Source organism: Urocitellus parryii, chromosome 7 (assembly GCF_045843805.1).
Source record: "Urocitellus parryii isolate mUroPar1 chromosome 7, mUroPar1.hap1, whole genome shotgun sequence".
Lineage (NCBI taxonomy): Eukaryota > Metazoa > Chordata > Mammalia > Rodentia > Sciuridae > Urocitellus > Urocitellus parryii.
Window position 1 is genome coordinate 59,980,754 of NC_135537.1, and position 24,056 is coordinate 60,004,809.

A 24,056-nucleotide genomic window follows, 5' to 3' on the forward strand; every position below is an offset into this window, starting at 1 on the left:
ATGGTTATGAGACAAGTCAGTGTATTTTTATTGGCCTGAACTAGAGGGCGTATACACCTTAGTCAGGTGTTTTGTTTTAGAAACAGCTGTTTGAACTTCCTCTATTGGTTAATTCTGCTCCAGGGCACATTGGAACATTAGTTCTTTCCAAGCACACTAGGTGATAGCATCCTTGTGAATGAACAATTTCTGATAAAACCTATAATAAATGAGTTAGTTTTTCTTGTTAACTGATTTTCATTCTTCAACAACTTAGGAGGTTTCATAGATCTTAGGTGGTATTAAACAAGGACCATTTAAGAGACCTGAGGAGCATGAATCACCACAAAGGAAATTCGAGGGAATTGTTTTCATTTGTACCTCCCCTGGCCATTTTTTTGGACACTTGATTTGTCTCTGCATCTCTATTTCCTCCCTGTCCTTTCATAATTCCTGGGGTGTTTGCTTTGCCTCTATGCCAGTCTAACCTCTAGCTTTTGGCAATCTGTGTCCTCTGCCTCCTTACCACTGTCAATCAACTGCCAGAGAAAGTGCTCAGAAGAGGAATTGCAGCTAGGGATGCCATCCTACCACATTTTCACGAATGCTCTTTCCTTCCTCTGGAACTACTGGTAGACAGCTACACGACAATGCTGTCAGGGGCTGTGTTAGGAGTAGGTAGTACTAACAGGGTTGGCGGTGCTTGTGAGGAATGGGTAGCGCTAACTGGGTGGGTGGTGCTAACAGGAGAGGTGGTGCTGGCAGAGTTGTGGGTGGTGATGGGGTGTGGATGGTGCTAACAGGATAGGTGGTACTAGCAGGGTATGGGCAGGATAAGTGGTGCTGGTGGGGTATGGTCAGGACTGGTGGTGTGGGGGGGGTGCTAGAGGGTTGGGTGGATCTGGCAGAGTGTGGTGATGCTGGCTTTACCTTCCTGGTTGCAGCAGAGTGGCCTGTGGTAGTTGCTAGGGAAGTAACTTCCATCCCTCCAATCCAGACTCCTGCTCTCTCCTGGTTAATCAGACATTTAAGTGTACCAAATTGAGAGATACGATTTTTAAATTTATTATTCTATGGTAGAGCAAAGTTAGTGCCTGGCCTCTCAATCTAGGATTCTTCTATCACTTCTTGCCACCTCCCAAAGGGCAGGAGAAGATAGACATGATAGACTTTAGATATTTGGAGAGTAGAATGCATGTAAGACACACGCAAGTCTTGAGATTTGGGATGAAGATAGTGTGTTTGTAAGACAATACTGAATATGTAAAACTTATGTTGGACAGGATTGGATAATTAGGATCTTACTTTCCTGGAGTTTTATGTTCTCAACTCTAATATAATGCTCAAAGGTACAGAATACACTTCCTCTGGATGGGTAGTGTAACCTAGGCATAATTTCTCTAATTACAATTTCCCAAGTTAAATGATGATACAGGTAGATAATGTACTTACTCCAAATGTTTGTTTTGATAATAAAGTAGTATATCAGAAATGATTTTTTTTTGGAAAAATTTTAAATGCCATGCACATAAAAGTTGATATTATTTTTAGATTCCCAATAAAATCTTCACTTGTTTTATATCCCTTGTGTACTTTTTCTTTGGAAATTTTTTCTTCTTTACTTAGTCTGCAAGATTTCAGCTTATGAATCATGTTGCTTCCTGGGTTTGATACATTACAAATATAGTAACACCACAAAGAATACAAATAGGGGCTGGGGTTGTGGCTCAGCAGTACAGCGCTTGCCTAGCATGTGTGAGGCGCTGGGTTCGATCCTCAGCACCACATATAAATATATAAATAAAATAAAGGTATTGTGTCCAACTACAACTAAAAAGAATTTAAAAAAATACAAATAGCTGCATAGCCCCTGAGTTCATTTCAGTAGCAGGAGATATTAAGATATGTGTTTATGGGAAAGATTGACTAACTCACCATTAGGATCTAAGGCTTGAAGTACTAGAAGCCACTGGACATTTCTGAATACTAGTGCTCCCCTCTCAGTGAATAGTACCAGCAGTTTGTTAAGATCAGTCTCCTGAGCTGGACATGATGCCAGATGATCAGCTTGGCCACTGCTTCCTAACTAGAGTATACTTGAAGTTGACATGCAGTCCAAATAAATAGAGATGATAGAGAGTTATCATCTAGAGAAGTTATATTTACCACCTTTGTGAAATTAATCAGTGTTGTAATATAAAAAATGACTTCTTGCTTCACCAAATTTCTTGCTCCTGAAACAGATACATAAAGCTGAATTTCCTCTGTATGTCTAAGTAACCCTAGATCTTATAATATTTTGTATTATAGGCAACAAGTTATTTTTTCATTATGCAAAGTAACAACAATGTTTGGGGCACTTTGTATGCAGTAAGTCCCTGAAGTTTGTACACAGAGTCAATAATACACATTAAAAGCAGCTGGAGCCCAGGACTCCTTGTGTGTCTCTTGCTTTCTACCTCTTCTGATAGATTTCCTTTTGACATGACGCTGTATTTTTATGTAATCTGAGGAGTGTATATGTTTTTGACCTTTACAATTCTTCTTTTAGGATCCACCCACTTCAGTTTCCCTGGGACTACGAATGGAGGAAATGATTTTCAACTTGGCTGACACACACCTGTTTTTCAATGACTTAGAAGTAAGTTCCAGTTGTTTTGCACATACTCTATGTTGCATGTCTGAAAATAGCTGGGCGATTTTGAAAGTAACGATGGAATATTATATCTTAAAATAGTTGGAAAAATGAGAGGGATTTTTTACTATACAGCAATGTTTGGCCTTCATGGTGTTTCTGTTTTGCTTTATTTTTGCTGTTGTGATTCAAAGTTAGATCCCATACGACCCATGGGTAAGGATTAAAATTTGATATCAAGAATCCTAAATATTGCATTTTGTTGATTATCAGAAGCTTCATATTTCTCAATTCTATAATCAGTGTTGAGATGTATTTCCTTTAGAACTCAACAGAACTCATGATCCTTGCATATCTAGTCTGCATCAGGATCTGACTGTATTAGATGCTTTTCTAGCTAGTACAGTTGTCTGAAGAATATTTAAGTCAGGCCTCTGCTGTTTGGATTGCTAGGATTTCTTCTCTCTAACTGCTGATGGTTTTATTGGTCAATTGCAATTTTGGAGAAACTTTTGTAATGCTCCATGTGTTATGGGGACTGACAAACACAAGGATCTTGGTAAGCCACATTCTTAAGAATAAAGAATATTGTTTTTTCACATCTCCATTATGAGAAAACATGACTAGAACTACATTTCACTCCCTCCTTAATAGAGACAGTTGTTTATTTAAATCTTGCTGTTAAGCAAGCTTGTGGTAGGGCTGCCAACAGGCATTAATCATCAAGTTGTTGTTTTGCTAGATTTTATAAATGTATGTTATTTCAGACAGGAGAAGAATCTGAAAGATTCAAATAGAACTTTAACTGATCAAAGTTAATTGGCAGCAATTGGCCTTTAAATATTTCCTGATGTTTCCCTTTTCAAAATCAAGCAAAATGCACCTTATTTAATAGATGATCCAGAATCTTTTGAAAAATGCCAGTGTGTGACAGAACTTAAATGCGGTTTGTTCAACATCTGTCCTGTATTTTGATTTCTTTTCATCTGCAATGAATCTACTCACAGACGAATTGGCAACTTCCAGTGCAATAAAATTATTTAAATGTGCTTTACTTTTTTCCATTTCTAAGTGAAATATTGATTTTACACTTAGAAATAAAATGCAAATTTTTTTGCATTTAAAAGTGTCCACTTTTCTCCAGAAAATTACATATAAGGCATTGCTATTTTTAAGGTAGAAATATCCTGAGTGACGAGTTCAGAATTGCCTTCATAAAAGCTTAATAATCATACTTATTTTCAAAAGCTGTTTCTGATTTATGGTTGTATTTCACTTCATGAAAAAGCAGCACAAAAAAAATCAGTATTTCACTAAATGTTAACATTTAGTCCCTAAGTTTCCATTTGTTACTAAAGATATAGAGTAGGCTAATATTTTGCCCTGGGTACAACCCTGTTACTCTTATTGATGTTAATAGGTGTTAATAACACCCATCAAGAAGATATTAACAGTAATTTGCTCTTGTTTTGAAACTTCACCTTCTTAAAAATGCCACAGCTTATCTATACAGTGCCAAAGCTGTGTGGTAAAAAAATGAGAAGCTAGTCAAAGTAATAACTTACTATAATATAGACCAAAACTCTTCTAAATGCAGTTTTGATTTAATACAGATTTTTATTTGTTCAATGGGCATTATTCACACTGAAGTGTATGTTGAGACTAAAATTGTCCTTAAACAAATATATATGAAGTAGATGTTTAAAGTTCTAGTTTACAGATGTGGAAGTTTTTTTTTTTTCCTGTAAACCCATATTAAGAAAAAGAAAAACTAGTGGTCTGTGTATGAAGACTATTTATTATTAAAGGTAAAGTAGAAAGAGGAACAAAGATACATCAACCAAATACATAAAACAATAGTAGGAGAAAGTTTTTAAGCTTCCAGCCTTATAAAAGTTGATTTTAAGTTATTTTACATAGGAGTACTATGAAAGTATCAACAAAAGTATCAGTAAAAGATTCACATGGATTCTGTCTTTGGTCTAGACTTGCATTAAAGTTTTAAAATAAAATTGTACTTAAATTAAACCTAAAAATTATATTTCTTTTCAATTTTTTATTTATATTTTTGTAGTTCAACAAACCTGGGACTGGTCATTGCAAATATAAGTTTCTTTCGAAATAAAAATGTAAAAATATTTCTGGCAAAAATAAGTTTATTGGCATAATGTTCTTAAGAAAACCAGAAATGTCTCATCAGGCAGAAATGATGGGGTAATGCCTGCTTTCACACACCCATCAGCAGTGTGTGGTGGCAAGGGACATGAATATTTTAATATATTTAAATTGCATATATTTGGTTTTATAAGGTCTATGGCACAAGAATTTGAAGGCGTTTAACAATTTCATGGTTAGCTTCGAGTATGATTTCTGAACTCTGATTGTTGACATTTGGCCTTTTTTTCTCCTAAATTCTTAGCTTTTTGCCAGCTACCCCTCTGTGTAACTTGGTTCACTCTTGCTTAATATGATTCTCAATAATGAAATACATTATGTGAGGACTCCCAGTAATATTTGTTGTGTTATCAAAGTATGTATTTAAAATGGTTATTGGGATATGATTTAGAAAATTGAGGTTATAATTTTTAAAGAAATTTGGAAGCCAGCCATCATTCTGTGTGCCTGTAATCTCAGCAGCTCAGGAGGCAAAGGCAGGCAGATTGCAAGTTCAAAGCCAGCATTAGCAACTTAGCAAGGCCCTAAGCAACTTAGTGAGACCCTGTCTCAAATTTTAAAATTTTAAATATGGGCTGGCGATGTGGCTCAGTGCTTAAGTGCCCCAGGGTTCAATCCCTGATACTAAGTGGGGGGGGGCAGGGGGAGAGAGAGAGAGAGAGAGAGAGAGAGAGAGAGAGAGAGAGAGAGAGAGATTGATTGATTGATTTAGAAATATCTTAACACAAAAGTTAGCTCATTTTAGTTTTAAAAATCCTGCTTCACATCTCACTGACTTTTTAAATTAAAAAAAATCATAATCTGCATTAATTTTGTTGATACTTCAGGAAAAGAAAGAAAAAGGAGAAAGTTTATTTTTCTATATAATTAAAAGTCTTTGACATGCTAAGGAACATGAGTGACAGGGAGACATAATTATTGTAGGATAAAATAAAATATTTTCTTTCACCATAGATGGGTTTAGACGTTATTTCCATAGTGTGCTTCATGCTTTCCTATTTCTAAGTCTGACTAGCATCCTACATGTCGTTTTGCAAAAAAGTTCTCCCAAGTGCAATACAATGATGCTTATATGGAAGTCATTTTTTATGATTTTGTCAGTATGGAATTGGAGATTTTTGTTTGTTTTTTGTTTTGTTTATGGGGTTTGGGGGTTTTTTGTTTGTTTTCTTTTTATTAGTGTCTTTAGTTAATGTTGACTCTTTCTGACTAGAGAAAGAGCTCTTTCTGTTGGATTTTTATTGAAAAGCATCTGCAAACAGTGAAGAAAGTCTTTCAGCCACAATAATGTCTCAGTTTACGGGGCTGCTCAGAGTTAAGAGCTGGACTTTTCCAGAGTTAAGAGATGGCTGTACATCTGAATAGACTAAGCTCCTCTTGAGTTTTCTTGCAGTCTAGCATTATGGTTGCCGTGCAGTTTGGTGTCGTTGGGGTGGTGAACTTAAAGAGTGGGTAGGAACCAGACCTCTCGTCCCAGGTCACACATTACTCCCGAGGGATCAGTGTTGGGAAGGAGTCCGAACCCTGGGAACACACGCGTGTGAGGCTGTCCCATACACGACGCCCAGTGAAGAGTGAGGTCATGTTGGAACTCCCCTCTCTGCTCTCCTGGTGCATTGTTTAGCTGGGACAAACCAGAGAATTCTTTGGTGTCATTCCCACCCTTTCTGGGACCTGTCCTCTGTAGACTCCTTATCCCAGCTCTGATTTTTAAGCTTTTGTACTTGGAGCCTCTTGTTTTCACATTTTCCATTAAAAAAAAAAAATGGCATGGGGCAGAAGGTTCTGGTCTCAGTTGGATGAATCAAGACCAAGGAGAGGAGATTGTGGATAGTGTATAGGTAAAACCATCATTTCCAAATAGTAAGGTCCAATGATTTTCCTTATAAAGCAAAGAAGTGCACCTTAATCTTTAAAATTGCAATACTTTATTCCTCTAAAACTGAGATTATTGTTGATTAATTTTTTAAAATATGTCTTAGAGATTTATATTTAGCTAGGAAAAATATCTTCAAAAATATCAGTTATGCCAATGTTAAGTGATTTCAAGTATAGCACACTGTACTGCCTCATAAGTCTTGTGCTCCCCAAAGCATAAAATATTTAAACTAATTCAGAAGTTGATTTTTTAATTGAATAAATATAATTCACCTAGAAAATGCCTTATCTCCTATAAACAAAGAGGAAACTCTTTTGTTTTATGGGTGCTGGTAAGGAAGATGCTATAGGAAAGGCTCAACCTGACCTCAGCTTTCAGACCCTTCCGTGAGCCAAAGATAACTCTATGAAAGTGTGTGGGCATATCAATAATTACAGCCTAAACATAAATGTTCCTCTACGCACACAACCGTGCACATACACCCCCCAACCCACTTCTCATTTTCAGCTCTGTTACATAAGCTGTAGCATGTTTGTTTATTTTCTCCTATGAATTCAGCAACTAGAAGGGATTACATTTTTAAAATCCTGGCAACATACTTTTTAATATTCTTATACATGTTGACTATTAAAGAAGTTTTTTTTAAAATTGAGCTCTTATATTGTCTTAGAATAGAATACCAATTTGTGTTTCCTTCCACATAGAAGACATAGAGTTGAATTTGCCTTCCTGTGTCTCCAGCTATTGTATGCTCAGCCCAGGGAGAAAAAGAAGCTTTTCAAGCAACAAATGATTCGTAGACATAATAAATTGTATTGAATTTAACTGCATTGCAATTGATGGCCAAGAAAGAAGCATAGCCTGTATTTTATTTATTATCATTACTAATAGATAATTTTAATTTTCTTCCTATTTCTTCATCATTTCTCATAAGATCGTTTACCTTTATCTGAAGTTAAAAATATGAATATGAAAATATTATATAATTCCATAATTTGATATCAGAAAATTAGGAGTCAAAATCTAGAGTAGTTTAATACAAGACATTTACCTTATGTCAATAGCCAGCATTGTACTTAGCAGTAAGATAATATGGACAAATTACCACTAAAATGGAAACAAAATAAGAATATTTTCTGTTAGTGCTGCTATTCAGCACTGTTCTGGAAAGTTTAAGCAGTATAGTAGGACATGAACTATAATTAATGAAATGAAAGAGATTGACATTTTTGGTTTTGAAAAGCAATTTAAGTACATAGAAAACAGAAGAATCAGCTAGAATAGACTTAGAATAATAGAATAATCTATTATAATAGGCTTCACAAATATTAAACAATACAAAAATACATCTACAACTGATGTATTATATTAGAATTCTAACATCTCAAAAAATTAAGCTGTAAAATAGCAGTATCTACAACACAAATTCAAACAAAAATAAGGAGTAAACTATATGAAAGGTATTTGTAAGAAATAAGTAGATAAAACTAGAACATCTTACTACAGATACAGGAGAAGTTTGACTAAATGCACCTTCTTTCCTATTCTTTTTCACAATAGGACAATATTGTTCTAAGTTCTGTTTGTAAGGGTAGGCAGAAGTACTTAGAAATTTTTGACAAAATGTGATAGGTGCGCATCTGTCTCAACCAATTATTAAAATGTTTTATATTCTACAATGAAACATAGACTTATGGCCCAACATTGACATTGGACTGGCTGTCAGGGCATAGACCCAACCTATGGAAAAATTTTGTATATGTTCAGTTAAATCTAACAAAAGTAAAGGAATGGATTATTCAATGTTTAAAGTAAAATAGGTTAATTAAAGAGTTAAAATATAAAATGATAAAACACAAGGATAAAATATAAGTAAATCAGAATTTTTGGAGGGTCATTGGATGATAAGCTTTGAAAGCCTAAAAATGGTTGATACACATGTAGGAATTTGTATTAATGAGAAATAAAGGCAAGTATTTATAAAAAGAAACAGCTCTAATTATGGAATTCTGATTATAGGTTAGTTTCCTGATGTGGGTATTGGTTGAATCAATGTGTTTAGTTTGTAAAAAGTCCTTAAACAGTATTTTTTTTAGTAAAAAGTTACTTTTAAAAGGTACTATTTTGAAGAATAAGAGTGTGAGTGGAGAAGAGGACCATATAAATATTGTTTGCTCTCAGTTCTGTCAAAAATTCTATGTGCTATATAGTATATTAACTACTTTCACTCTATCATGGTACCTGGCCTATAGAAGGCACTCATTAAATATATATTGAATAAATAAATGGCTGCACATGGAAAGATAACCCCCCAGAATGTTAACATTGATGATGTCTGGAATTTGGGGTTTTATCATTTTCATGTTTGTTCTTTTGCATATATTTCAAATTCTCTATAACATTCCCTTATTCCTTCTATAATCAGGAAAGAAAACAAATGCTATTTTAATAGCCACAGGTAATATTAAGAGGCAAAACTGAGCAAAATATTTGTAGGTAATAAAACAAAAACTATGATTATAGCAATTCATTAAGAAAAATAGATGAGAGACCCTGAGTTCTATCCCTGGTATCCCCCAAAAATAAAATAAAAATAAATAGCTTAGAAAAAGAAATGAGCAGAATCCATAAACAGACACTTTTCAAGAGAAAAGCATTCTCATTATCAACTACAGGAAGACAGGAAACCTGTTGGACTTCACATACAGTCATCAGAATTGTCAAGTTAGAGTCAGTGTTCAGCCCCTTGCCCATCAAATTGGCAAAGATTTAGAATCAGCACAGTCTACAGTGTGGTAAAAATGAACACTGTGTGCATTGCTAATACATATTGATAACAAGGTTTCAGAAAAGCAGTTTAATGACATGTATTGACAGCCTTAATATGCTGATCCTTTTGCTCAGGAATTTTACTTGTTGTATCTGTTCTAAGGTCATAGAGGGCTGGGGGCATAGCTCAGTGGTGGAGCATGTACTCTGCATACACATGACTCTGATTTCAACCCCCAGCACCACCATCAAACACACTTTATATATATATATATATATATATATAGTAGGCAATAAATAAATATTATATATATATATATATATATATATATATATATATATAAAATGCAGAGACAGACTTGCAGAAAGATAACCATCAATGCTGAGAGTTTTGCATACATTATTCCATTTGGGATCCTGATGTCTCTATGATAATCACACTCTTTATTAGCTGTTTTATGGAGGAGTTGTGAAGCTTGGGTAGTTAAAACAAAACCTAAGCCCGCATAGCTACAAAGTGGCAGATTCTGACTCTAGTCCGATGCTCTCCAGAAATCAGTCAATCCTTCCCTATATCTCCTTACTGTGTTTGTACCACTTATATGTGGAGAGATTTTAAATATCCAGCAATAGATTAATAGTGAAATAAATTATAGTAGACCCTCATTGAAAATTGTTTTAAAACTTTACTCTTTATAGGGAAAATACTCATGATAAATTTCAAGTTTTAAAAATTAGCTATAAAATACAGGTTAACCAGCTTTAATGTTAAAATTTGTGACATCAAAAAACTAGAGGAAAATATATTTTTAAAAACTACTATGATCTGACTTCAAGTTTAAAAATAAGCAGTCTATAAAACACAGTGTATGATCCTGATCTCAGTGTCTATGGATATATGAAAGGCAACTATGCTCAAAAGTTACCAGTGGTTATTTCTGAATGATGAAATAATAAATGCCATTTCTCTGTGATGTTTTAAAACTCAGGTAGACATGGCATCTTGCAGTTTCTTTATAATTTTGTAGTTCCTCTTTTTTCTTTCAATAGCCAATACCTATTTATCACATAGCTGGGAGACTGATGGCACCCCACAGGGGAAAGAGTGTGAGTGGAGAAGAGGACCTAAAATTGAATTGTTGGCATTCTAACAATTAGAAATAGGATGAAGAAGAGCTTTCAAGAAAAAAAAATACATTGTAGAGACAAGTAGTGAGGTAGGCAGAAAAATATGTGGTATCACTAAAACCTCATGAGTAGGGTTTCAAGAATGAGGGAATGGAGTGTTACTGTGTCACATGCAGCCAGAGTTGCATAAGAGGAGGACAGAGAAGGGACTGTTGGACTGGCTAGGTGTTCATGTCTCATAAGCAGCACTGCTGTGAAGCAGGAAGACACTGAGAATGGAGTGGACTGGGGAGAGGAGGAGGGGTGGCCAAGAGACAGGAAGTGGGAGAGTTTCTGCAGTGAGGCACAGGGATGGGTGGTGCACCCAGGGGATCCAGGATCAAGTGTGGGGGGGTAGTTTTTAAATAGAAGATCTTTAATTTGGAATTCAGTGGGAATGATTCAGTAGAAAGGAAAAGAGGATGTGGCAAAGTTGGAGTAGCCACAGGAGTGAAGTACTGGGGTGGAGACAGGGGAACCAGAGCACAGGTCCTTGTGTTGTCCCCTATAAGAAGCAGGGCAGGATCTTCAGGTGCAGTTGGAAGCAGGGAGGACAAGGCCATTCTGGCTACAGAAACCCTTGCCATGCTACATTGTGATTTTGTGTCTGCCTCTCTCTGTCCTCCACTAGCAAATCTCATGAGACCAGGGGCCATGACTTGTCCACTTGAATCCTGAGTTCCTAAAAGAGGGGTTTGCGTATTGGAAGCACACATATGAGTACTTCATTTTCTTTCCACATTTTTCAAGTTAATAGTCTATAGTGAGCAATACTACTACTACAATTTGCAAAAGTTATTTTTTTAGAGAGAGAAGAGAGAATTTTTTAATATTTTTTAGTTGTCAGTGGACACAGCATCATTATTTTTTAATTTTTTTGTGGTGCTGAGAATCGAACCCAGCGCCCTGCGCATACCAGGCAAGCACGCTACGGTTTGAGCCACATCCCCAGCCCCAAAAGTTATTTTTTTAAAGAGAATGAAGATTAATCACAATCTTAAAACCCATGACCTTATCTAACATGATACACTTTGATATCATCCTTTTAAAAGTCATATTTTCAAAATTCTTAATGTCAAATCACAATCCATGTGAAAGAGGTGTGATGTAAAGTGATATGCAGGGTGGTTCTAGTTTGGAGTAAAAAAAAAAAAAAGAAAGTATATACATCAAAACAAAGGCAAGATGTTTTTCTACATTAAAAATGTTTTTAAAAAATTTTATAATGGGGCTGGGGATGTGGCTCAAGTGGTAGCGCGCTCGCCTGGCATGCGTGCGGCCCGGGTTCGATCCTCAGCACCACATACCAACAAAGATGTTATGTCCACCGAAAACTAAAAAAAAAAAAAAAAATTCTATAATAAAAACTCATTTATTTCAATAGTGGGATGAAAGTTTTCTTTCTACTTTTTATTTTATATAGTTAATATTTCTTTTATTATTACTAACACATGTTAAATGTACAAATTCCTGGGCTTCACGGTGATATTTTCAGACACGAACACAGCACACGTTGATTTTAAGTATCCACCCTTCTTTTACCCTGGTCCCCACATCAACCCTGGAACCTCAGTATTTCTAAAATTTATGAGAACATTGGATATAATCCTGACTCTCTTCCAGCTTGACTCAAAGACCTACATTTATGTAGGTGCTTATCTTACCATCCTTGAGATGCCAGGGGTTTGAACTCATGAATTCATTCACTTGTGAGGGCTCCCTGTACCTCACCTTCAGGTCTGTGACACTGGGTGATGACACACACCTCATGGGTCTGTGTGAGGGTTTCTGAGTTAATGTCTGAGATGCACAGAGGTAGCCTGACACCTGGGAAACAGTAAGGATGCCTCCGCTACTGTTACAGCTTATGAGTATTTCTTGCATCAAGAGCCATACAACTATATGGCTGAAGAGGGAGAAATGGGAGTGATTTAAGGAGGGCAAGGGAATGAGACAATAAGTGGTTTTCTGCCAAAATTTCCATGTAGAATTCCAACAGAAGAAGAAGAAATTGCTGGTGGTTAGTTTGCAGATGCCACTGGGAAATTTTCCTTTACTTGTTGTTTTCCCACCTCTTGTTTTGAAGGATGGCTCAAGGAATTTGCTGGGGGGTGTGCAGCATGGAGCAGAGCCTTGTAGTGTGTGAAGTCACTCAGCCAAATAGAGCATCCTTCCCCTATAGATGCAACCCCAAGGTAGCAGGGCCCAGGGAACCAACCAGCTCAGGCTTCTGGCCCCTCTGCCTTTGGGAATAGGCAGGAGGGCCACAGATCTTAGGAATAGTCTTCTCATGTCAGCAAAAAAACATCAACTTTGATTCTCCATCAACACTGTGAATTCAATCTTATCATTATCTCCAGTTTACACATGTGGGAAATTGAAGCAGAGTGACTTTTACCCAAAGCCACCATTAGGTAATGCTAAAGCTGAGGTTGAAACTTGGGTTACTTTTTGCAAATATCTTTGCATGAAACCTTTCCAGTTGTGTGTTCCAGAATCTGGCAATTCCTACTGAGCAGCAGGAAGTAAGTGAATAGCGTGTGAGTATTGTTGCACAGTGATGCAGTAGAACGCAGCCCCCCAAAATAGACAATGCTTCTTTGAAAGCTTTGTTTCTTTCTGTGCTCTGCAAACCTAAAAATCACAGTTGTTCAAGCAACCCCAGATGTGTTTCGGATTTGTTGACAGGTCAGTAAACAGGCAGACACAAATTCCTGTTGTTGAATATGCAGAGAAACTATTTTAGCAGCCTCTGCATTGCAGATAAAGAGCTGCTTTGCTGTAAATCAACCCACGCTTACTCCATTCTGCACACTTGCTGGGCATGGAAGAGAAGCCATGAAATATATATTCTCTGCCCTTAAGAAGCCCAAATACTGGGTGGAGACAGAAAAGTATAAGACAACCATCTCACTATGTGATATCTACAATGGTGGGTGGAGATACATATGGAAGTTAGCAGAGTCCAAATGCAGATTGGCTGGCTCAGCCTGGGAGAAAGGTGGCAAGGCCGAAAGAAGAGATTACCATGCTCCCAGGGAGTAACACTGAGCATGAGAGAGCATGGTGTTTGGGGACAGAATTTGAGTAGGTGTAAAGCAGAGCACATGCAGCACCTGGGAGACAGAGCCTCACAAGGTGACAGGAGCCAGATCATGAAAGGTTTTGTACATTCCGCTGCGGAAGTTGGACTTTACATTGAGCCAAGAGTAATCATTAAAGAATTTTTAGCACTAACATGGAACTGAATTCTATTGTGAAGTCAGATGTTGATAATCTAGGTGAGAAATCACCAAGCTTCTTTGGAGGAACAGAGACCAGAGGCAGTTGGGAGAGCTGTTAAAATGGTCTGACTGGGATCTGAAGATATATTCATTATAACGGGCAGGGCAACATGAATCTTAGTTCCCAGCCTGAGAAATAAGGCAGAGACAGAAAATCCAGGAGAATGGGCTGGCCTCGGAAGGAAGATGTGTATTTGGGTTTGTGATACTGAATTTGTGGTGTGTGTGTGGGACATATAAGTGGAGTCCAGCAAGCAGTTGGATATGTAAATCTGAAGCTCAGGAGAGAGAACTGAGCAGGAAGCTCTATTTTATCACCCATGAAATCAGTTATGATTTCCCAGGAAGAATGTATTGCACGAAAAAAAAAAAAAGTTATCTTGGAGCAGGGTGTCCCTTTCTGAAATTTCTGTTGGAAACACAGAATCTGAATACATTTAGAAAAATTCCTGATTCAGAAATTTAAATGATTTAGGTAAGTCCAAGTTAGCCATTCCAAGTAGTAATTATTCTGTCAGACTGTTAGTTAATTTTTGCAGGCTGAGAAGAGAGAATGCTTCAGAGGTACAGAGACCCAGATTCAGTCCTTGCTTCCTCCTAAGGTGTGACCTTCCCATTGTCAACTCTGAGCCTCAGACAGGGTGACAGGGATGCTGTGAAATTAGGAAACAACAGAATCAGAAGCCCCAGCTTAGTACCTGCCACACAACCCTGCACACACACAGCAGTCAATGGAGTGCCTTCCGTTCTTGTTAAATGAAAATGTCACTTTTTCAGCAGTGAGCTGAATGGCCGTCAGTTTATTTATAAATCCCATGAAATTGACCTGTCAGTGTCACCTATGACGGGGCTTTTAGTTTAGATCTTTGATTTTGACAGGTGCTTGCTAATCGTCAGTTGGGAGTCCCTACTTTGTAAAGCCAGAGTTTACTTCATAGGAAGTTTGCTTAGTAGAAAAAGCAATTCAAGGTGCTTTTTTTTTTTTTTTTTAAGATTGAATAGTGCAAAAGAAGGTCTGTAACTCTAACTTCCCCCAAATGTGTTTAAGTTGCCGTCCCAGGAGGCGTCTCCCATTTCAGTGCAGTTACAATAGCCCCTCTATCTGGGCTGCACTCAGCATTCTAACAGCATTTCCAAGGAAAGGCTTCCTGAACCCAGGATTCTGCTCACTGCTAATTGCGTGCTGCTGCTTTGTAAGGCAGGTGGAGGGGTTGGGACATGGGGAAGGGTTGTTGCTGTTGAGCACTATTATTTTGTAAACTCTTGGCCTTTTGGGGTATAACTGAGTAAAAAGTATCTCCTAATGTTGGAATTTTGTCAGAAAGTTAAAGGTAAATCAGGTCTAAGAGGTCACCCCCTTTCAGCTGGTGGGAACTAGTTGTCATAGACTCCTTAATGCAGTCCCACTGGTCTTGGAGATAAGATGTTTCAATCAACCAAAAATAATAAGCAGCTTGGAAAATGAACAGTTCAAAGACATGTTTAGCTCATATGCTGTAACGTGTAGTAGTTTGGTGAAATAAGAATATTTTTTCTTTTTAATGGAGCAACTAAAACATTTACTTTAAAATATAAGAAAAATAATTTAAATGGTAGGGGACCAAGATGACTATTTATATTTCACATCCACATGCCTAGTCCATGATCTTAAGCAGAAGTCTTCTTCGTAATTGGCCATGCAAGGCCTTATGGAAATCCACAAGTGGGACTATTCCCAAATCCAAAGGAAAATGCAAAACATTAAGTTGAAGTAAGAAACAAATGAATTCTGTAAAGCTATCCTTAGAGATAATGGTAAATAAGATGAAGATGCTGTATTCTCAGGGAGTTTACAATCTGGTCAGGTCAGGGATGGGGGGATGCAAATAAGTGAAACAGCAGAGTCAGCTCAGAGGCCTGCAAGCATACTGAAAACGATGAGGGTATCAGAAGAATCCTAACAGGAACCAGCATAGCTGCATGGGATGGACTTTAGAGAGGAGAGTATTCCAATCAAGAGATATATAATGAACAAGGCTGAGAGAGCTGAGTAATTAAAAAATCTCAGTTAAGGAGAATACACCAAAGATAGCTTAAGGAGATAAATGAATGTCATAAATCTGCCCAAGCATATTCATTATAGTAGTCATTTACTTAAGCGTTTATAGAGCAACAACCATGCACAAGTACTACTTTTATTTGAGATATGATTTCAAGAAGAATTAAAACAGTTTCTGCCCTACTAAAGTTAACATCCAAGAAAATATTGAAAACTGTGCATCAGCCATGGCTTACCTGAAAGAAAATATGAACATGCACAAAATGGAATAGTATACAACAATTTGGAAGAATAATCTAGGTCATTCATTAATTGATATTAAAAGGTGTTTTACAAATTGTTGAGGGGAAGGGGAAAGTAATTAAAACACATGTATCTGGTTTTATCTGCTTGTTTGCCTATTTCTCCTATAAGAATGTGAGCTCTGTAATAAACTCCAGAGCTTGAATAAGTGAGTGAACAGGAGGATGGGAAAGACAAGGATTTTACCTGTGGTTATTTCTAAGGACTGGAATTAGAGTTGATTTTTTTTTACATATTTTTCACTACTGCATGAATTTTCTACCTGAATGTATATCATTTTATAATCTGGCAAAATAGTAAATGTATTTTTACAAAACTACTCATTTTTAACACTTTGATAGAATCCAATAGCTTTATCAATGAACTTTGGATGGGGTCCTTATTCTTTCCTAATCCAATCCTGTCAACCACATAATCTGGAAGGCTTCATTCAGTGACATCTGTGTGCTTGGCCCAGTGTTGAGAAATAAGCTGGGAGTAAAAGATACATAAGAGATATTCTCTTCCTTTGAAGAGATTTTTTTGTCCTGGAGGGCAAAGAAGTGATCTATATATGTCTCCATGGACTTATCCATCATATGCAGAGTTTTAGGGGGAATTGGAAAGAATATGTGACATGTGGCACAGGTGCCTGACCCCTTGAGGGCTATCAATATTGGAAGCTACTGTCATTCAAGCAGTGGGTTGTGGAGATGTCAGCAGTAGAGAAAAGAAAGAAACCAGTGTGAGCTTCACCAAGGAGCATTCCCTGGGAAAGAGAAAGGAAGGAGAAGGCATTCTAGCCAGCAGCAGATACACCCAGTGTCTGGGGAAGGCGGGGAGTAAGAGGCCAGGCCAGTTGACAGTAGCATGGTGGGAGCAAGTGGTTCCTGATGGGATAGAATGGCATCTGCAAGGTTAAGACTCTTTGGAGAGGCCCTCGAGTGTTCAGTTGCGTTGGAATATATTGTATCTAATTCAATTTTTCCTAATGCATCTATTGAGAGAGAAACAGAAGTGAGAAGCATTAACTGCCTCTACCCCAAGCAGATTAGACTTCATACTGGAGATGGTATAAATGTGTCTGAAAGTTGCTACCCTAGGTGGGTTGAAAGGAGAATAGGGTTTGCAAGCATTCTAGTACCTTCCCTGGGAGAAAAATCATAGTCATCTGTACCCTGTCTCTTCAGCCCTTCCCCATATGGATAAAGCCTTCAGAGCAAGATCTGCATTTCATTTATTTTTGTGTGATTAGTGCCTGGAATCTAAATAGGTATTCATTATTAGTTGAATGCTTGACAGAATGAATTTTAAAAATACAGGATATGTGTCCTATATTTTTCTAGTATTGACACAATTAATATTTAACATGTATAATATTCATACCATATTAATGATATATAATATTCTCCTGAATAGCATATACACAAAACATGAAATTTCACTTTCAAGAAGAGGAGGTGGTTCTATAGAGACTGAAAAATATAAGTATGGATAACATTTCTCCCTAGTTCTCCTTTCAGGCAACCAAACTCCATTTCCTGTTTTAATGGCTAATGATTCAAGGCACACCAGGGCTCCTCATGCACAAGGAAATTGATCTGATAGGACTGTTCCCACCAAGGCAATTGGGGCTTAACTAATTTTTTCTTACCTGAAGTCTGTGTTATATAAAAGAAGATTCAGAAGGGATGATGTGAGCAGTAGAATTTAGCCCCATTGATACTTGGAAGAGAGAGGGAATATTATGAGTACAGCCATGGCCCTCAGAGGTCTTCCCCTCCCTCTGCAGGGGTTGTCAGTGAGGGGAGGTGATGATGGAACCTTCCGGTAGCTCATGGGGAACCTTTTTTCCTTCTCTTTCTTTCAAGTGCCTATGTCCGGTTCTGCATATTTTTCTTTCTGGAGTCAGTAATAATTACATGGCAGGGAAAATTGGCTTGGAAAATCTTTATGAACTTATCGACTAAGGATGTCATGGAGGCTGATTTATTCTAAGCTACACATTATTTTATATACTGAGTATTTCTTACAATTATAAAATTATCTGACTGTGTAAGTTAACTACAGTTGATAAATTAATCTCTTTTCAACGTTTAAACCTTGAACTCCACCCTCACCACTGCAAAAAAGAAAGACAAAAAATCTTGAAAACCCAAGCACTTAACAAGGTTAATTATGTGAAAATACTTCTTTTGAAATTCTGTCAGCCTAGTGTTTGCAGTTAAATAATGATAAATTTGGAACAATGATACACTGGAATTTCTATTTGTTGCAAATATCTAGAAAGACTAAAAAGAAAACTTTCAGATATGACCTAGTTTGTATTATAGCTTAAGTTCATTATTTTATATATGCACAAAACAAATATTTCTATCTAAATTAGAGCTTCCAGGTAAATATTTTGTAGGCAAACTATTATGTGATTCGTTGTCCTCTAATGGCAATGAGGGCTAAGTGACTGCAGAAGAGGATAGATCAAGAGGTCTCCTGATTTGGATATTTTTTTCATGCTCTGGCAGCAAGTTTGTAATAAAAAGAATGATTTTTTTTTATGAGACTGTAATTTTTCACAGCAAGCCTAGAGTTGATGTCACTATGAAAAATTCTTCCTTAGTAGATACTCTCAGCAGGAATAATAGATCTAAAAGAAAGGAAACAGGAGTTACAAAGAACACTGGCTGTTGTCAGTGACAAATTACATTTGCAAAAGTGATGAGCAGGGCCATTGAAAATTGAGAATAAGTTCAGCAGTAAATCAAAGGCTTCTTAAGTGTAGTTCTGAGTCAGTGTTCAAAAGAACAATATTTATGTTAGATATGTGCTGAGTTATTTTAATGTTCTGAAAAATAATTATTTTGCACATTGATCTTTAGTCTTCTGTGGTCATACTTTATTACACAATGCAATTTCCATGTTGTATAACATATTAATGATAAAGATGTATAATATAGTTTGATACCACACATGATTGTGTTGTCCTATGTTGTATCTGAAGGTTTGCAACGTTTTCACTAGTTCCTACACAAGTTTGTAAATTGCTAATCCTTTTATATTAACTGAGCTATAAATAAAGCCATGTAGCTGGCATAAGTGTTTGTGCACAGTATCAGTGGTAGGCACATAGAATGCACTGAAATATCTTGTACTGTATACAAAACACAACTTCATAAATGATAGGGCTGTAGATCAATGATAGAACAGGAGCTTAGCATGTACCATCCCAGCTCCCTCCCTCAAAAATGCTAATTAATAAAACAAGTAGTACAAGTTGTATTCATTGTTTTTAAAAAGTAAAGAAAATTACAAGTATTGGTAGAGCTAAATCAAATGTAACATATACCATAATTATTAATTAATCCATTACCATTAGAGATGGAGTGGTTAACAATTTTAAATAAGCCCACTTTGTTTTAAAGGTTTATTTTCAGTTCTTTCTGGCTTTCATTAAGTGAGACTTTTTTCACCCTAAGGTTGAGAATGTGAATAAAGACAAATATATTTAATATAATCTTGTGGTAAAGAAGGTATTTATGTGAGAGAGAAGGAACTCCAAGCAGAGTGAAACTGACATTTATTAGTACTACACCCGCAAAGAAGGAACTATCTTCATGTGATTCCTTTAGGATAAGTCCCATGCTAAAGGAGAATTTAATAACATCCTATTTTTTAACTAGCACATTTTAAAGGGAATTAGTATTATAAGAAAAAATATAATTTTCATGTTTTATTTAGTTATTAATATGTCTTAAGAGTCCTAGAAACTTCCATTTAATTGTCTTAAATATTCATCAGTTATTTTATAAATATACCAACTAGCACATAGCTTAAACACGTCAGCTTATCCTTGGTCTTAACATACCATCTGCAGGCACTTTAAATGAAGACTTTAAATATTTTAAGAGTATTAATATAAACAGATTCAGATCAAAATAACGAACATCTTTGTTAAAAATGCTGTAATTCAAATCTTGGGTTTCTAATGTAAGCACCCATGTCCCTTAATCAATGTAAACATAATTTTAGCAAAATCTTTCTCCCTCTCTCAGATAAACCCTAAGGAAGATTGTAACATTAAATATATTAAAGCACTCTTTTTATGAGTAAGAAACAATAAAAAAACAGTATGTGTCTGCACAAGTTGCATCTTATTATCAAAGTTCAAAACATAAATGTTGAAATTCCTACTTTCAGTTTCTGAGATTTGAAGTTCTGTTTTCTTTTCTCATTGGCTTGTATGGTTGTGTCATCTTATTCCTATCAAAACAGATACGGATATTTAAATATTGAGCTAAAATAGGGATCGGTGCCAGTGGTGTGCTGAGTAGGATGGTTTAGAGTGGAAATTTTAAAATACTTTTGTCCAGGTCTGTTTTAATTCCTTAGCTTACACTTCCCCAAATTGTGAATGAGGCAAATCTCAAAACTCCCTTTGTTCTTTGTGGCCTGTGAGTTAGCCACAGGTAATGTGCACCCTTTCCTCCTGCAGGGAAGCATTGTGTGGGAAAGCAAGGGAAATGTGAGGGTCACCAAGTGCACCCCAGACAGATGACAGGTCCTGCCAGCATGCAGAGGCTGTGGACCGTACACCTCCCTGAGCCCTTGGGTTGCACTGTGGGCTTGCCCAGTACCCACAATACTAGACAGAGGACACCAGGCAGCTCTTGTGCTCCATCACATACACTCAAAAGTGTGTTGAGGGCTTGGGTACACCTTCAGAAAGCACATTGGGATGGTGTTATTCCAAGCCAGTTAGTATAAATACACAGTTAATTGGGTGGGCACTCGCTTGCTTTCTCTCTCTCTTAACAAAGAGAAACATGTAAAAAGCTTCTTAACTCATGGAGAGAATTTCCTAGCTACAGTGGCTGGACTTGACATACCTAATCCAATTGTCAGTGAACTAGAAGCAGGGATCTTCAGGTTTTTCCCTTCCAGGGGCTTGTTCCTTGGCTACCCCTGACCCCCCCGAACTTCTGAATCGTAGATGCTTTCAGAAAAGTAGGCTCTCAGGTTACCCATTTTACCTTTTCTTTTCCAAAGATGTCATCAAAATATCCAGGGAGTCAGAAGTGATTTGCAAAACCGACTGTGGAAAGTCACTCCCTTAAAATCTCTGTCACTCTAACACTGGTCATCTATTCCATTTAGACTTTCTATGAAAACAAGGACAGTGCCGATAGATCCCCAGGTGGATGTTTTTTAAAACATTTTAAGTACTACTGATCACTTGTCAAAATCAAGCTTTCAGACAATCGGTGTGAGTTTGTCTGCATAGTACAACTATCCCTGCTCCATGTGTAGATCTTCCTGTTTAGAAATAAGAGGAATAGCTTAGCAACTTGTCGAAGTCAAAGGTCTCAAGCAAGTATCTGTAATGTTCAGTAAGGAGTTCAGATGTAATTACCTAGTGACAGGAGGGGACGAAGAAACCAGTGATTCTTTCCGGCTTTGGCAACTCCAGCTGGTCTTAACAGGCACACTGATGTTAAGACACAATGAAAAGAGCTACTTCTCTAGTGACTTTTCTTTTCTCCACTTTGTAAAGGAAGGTATTGAAACAATTAGTTGGCAGTATGGTGCTAGTTTTCTTATGATAAATTTGGAACATGGAAAAAAATATAGCCTTGGTCAGCAGAATTTGGACCCGGTAACTCAACTTCTCCAAAAATACATTTGTCATTTTTTTCATATTGTTCCCTTTCATAATGTGCAAACTGCCCTGAAGTCTTCTTAGAGTCTCTGTTTATTCAAAGGCTTCGGGTTTACTCTGAGTTTGTGTTTCTAGTTTCACGTTCTGAGCGTCCATGTGCTGGCTGTTACGTACTTGACTTGGCACAGATAATAAGACTCGTTGTAACTGCCTTAATTCTCTTTATTAATTTTCCTAAACTAGCTTGAATCGTATGGTGTATTTTTACATAATTATGGTACAAGTGAAAGGCTTCGGGGGAAAGTACAACCACTACAGTATCAAAGCAGAATAAATATTTGCAGAAAAATTCTGCCATAACTTAATATTTTGCATATGAGCCCCTGTACAAAATCAGAGTTATTCCCGGGGCTTGATCCAAAAGAACAAGTCTGTGGCCCACCCTTAGAAGACCAGAGATGATGATGGATCAGAAAAAGGTCAGCTTGAGTTGCCATGCCAAGAATAATGACAGACAGAACCAAGAAGGTAGAATAACAGTACAACCAGAGTTCTAAAAGCAATTGTGCGCTTGCCGCATGGCTGTGAGATCAGACCCCATGTGGCTCTCTGCCTACTCCCTCCACCAGTGCTGGTATTCAGCTGCCTTGCATGTTGGCAGTTTCCCCAACCATCCAAGTGAGCGTTTTATAATCTAGCTGTGTGAGTGCTTGGATGCCTGTGAGCTGAGGGCCAGTAGTAACTGAAGCTTACTAATTTTATTTATTTTACTCCTCTGTGAAGCACAGGCCGTGTCACATAAAAGGAAGCCAGGCTTGGGTACACTTTGATCGCTTGGTTTGTGGTATTTATCTGAAAGTGATTGCAGGAGCCTGTCATGTTAGAACAGAGGTTTGCAGGCTAATACCTGTGGGCCCAATGGTGCACCTCAGATCATTACCATCTGCCCTCGTTTAACGCCCCCTCCCATGACTGTGGTCTAATCTGTGTTCCTGAGCCTCAAACCTCCTACTTAGGATGCACTGTGTCAGGGTGACATGTGAAAACCCAGGCTCTCACCACCTACAATTGCACTCTGTATGTACCGTTTACTCCTGGCAAAGACCCCATAACCACAATGGCGTGCCTTCTGGACAATGTCCCTCTGAAGTGCCAATCATTTAAAAGCCTGGTAATGACATGAAGGGTTGAAGCTTGCACTGGAGGATCCAAGCTCCAGGCTGGGAAAGGAGTTATGGTCACAAAGCTAAGACACAGTAGGTGTGAAGCCAAGGGGAGGATACATTTCAAAGCTGGAGTTCCTAAACTCCAAATAACTGGTAATCCACAAAGGACCTCGGTCATGACATATTGAATAGGCAGGTATCTATCATGAGGGGAGGAGATGTGATGCTGAATGTCCCTTATTCGAATTTCTTGGGACCCAGAGTATTTCAGATTTTTTGAAATTTTGGGATATTTGCATATTACATAATGAGATATCTTGGGAATAGGACCAAATACTCTAAAACATAAAATGCATTTACATTTCATCTGTACTTTATACACATAGCCTAAAGGTAATTTTATACCATATTTTTAACACACCTGCATTTTGACTGCGACTTGTCACATAAGATCAGGAGTGAGATTTTTCATGTCAGAGTTCAAAAAGTTTCAAATTTTGGAGCATTTCAGATTTCCTATTCTGGAATTAGGGATGCTCAACCTGTATAACAAATGCTTCTTAACTGATATATTTGGCCAGTGCTTTGCGGGAAGGAAGAGTCTGCTCTGTGAAGGATACAGAGTATCAGTATAGAACACTTGGTGATCAAGCATCAAAAGGTCAAGTGCATCCTTGTTGCTTTAGGACCTGGAAGTGGGGGTGGACCAAGCCCAGGATGGGAACAGTGGACCAATGCTTTAGTGATATCAAAGTTCCAACATTAAGTATAAAGTTTTCCTAGTAAAGGATAAATCACAATTTTGTCATGCGCTGGCCCCATTCGTCCTTAGAATGTATTTGCACTATATGGATATATATGTGAGAATTGGTATGGTTAACATGTGAAGGTAGATATGGATGAGCCTTTATGCAAACACGTTTCTGATTTTGAAATCCCTTTGGAAAGGAACTGACGAAAATAAAAAAAAAAAAACACAACTTTTTACCCCACACTTTGAACCCTTTCTAGCTCCTATACACATTATGA

The 24,056-nt window shown here is 37.2% G+C and overlaps 1 protein-coding gene across 11 annotated transcripts in view; it reads left to right on the forward strand.

Moving 5' to 3' along the window:
* Eya1 (EYA transcriptional coactivator and phosphatase 1) overlaps positions 1-24,056 on the forward strand; it is a 151,109-nt gene that overhangs the window by 106,256 nt on the left and 20,797 nt on the right. For all 11 annotated transcript variants that reach the window (XM_026397289.2, XM_026397298.2, XM_026397292.2 and 8 more), the window contains one exon: positions 2,531-2,620. In XM_026397289.2, coding sequence (XP_026253074.2) covers positions 2,531-2,620 — 90 coding nt within the window. The remainder of the gene's footprint in view (positions 1-2,530; positions 2,621-24,056) is intronic.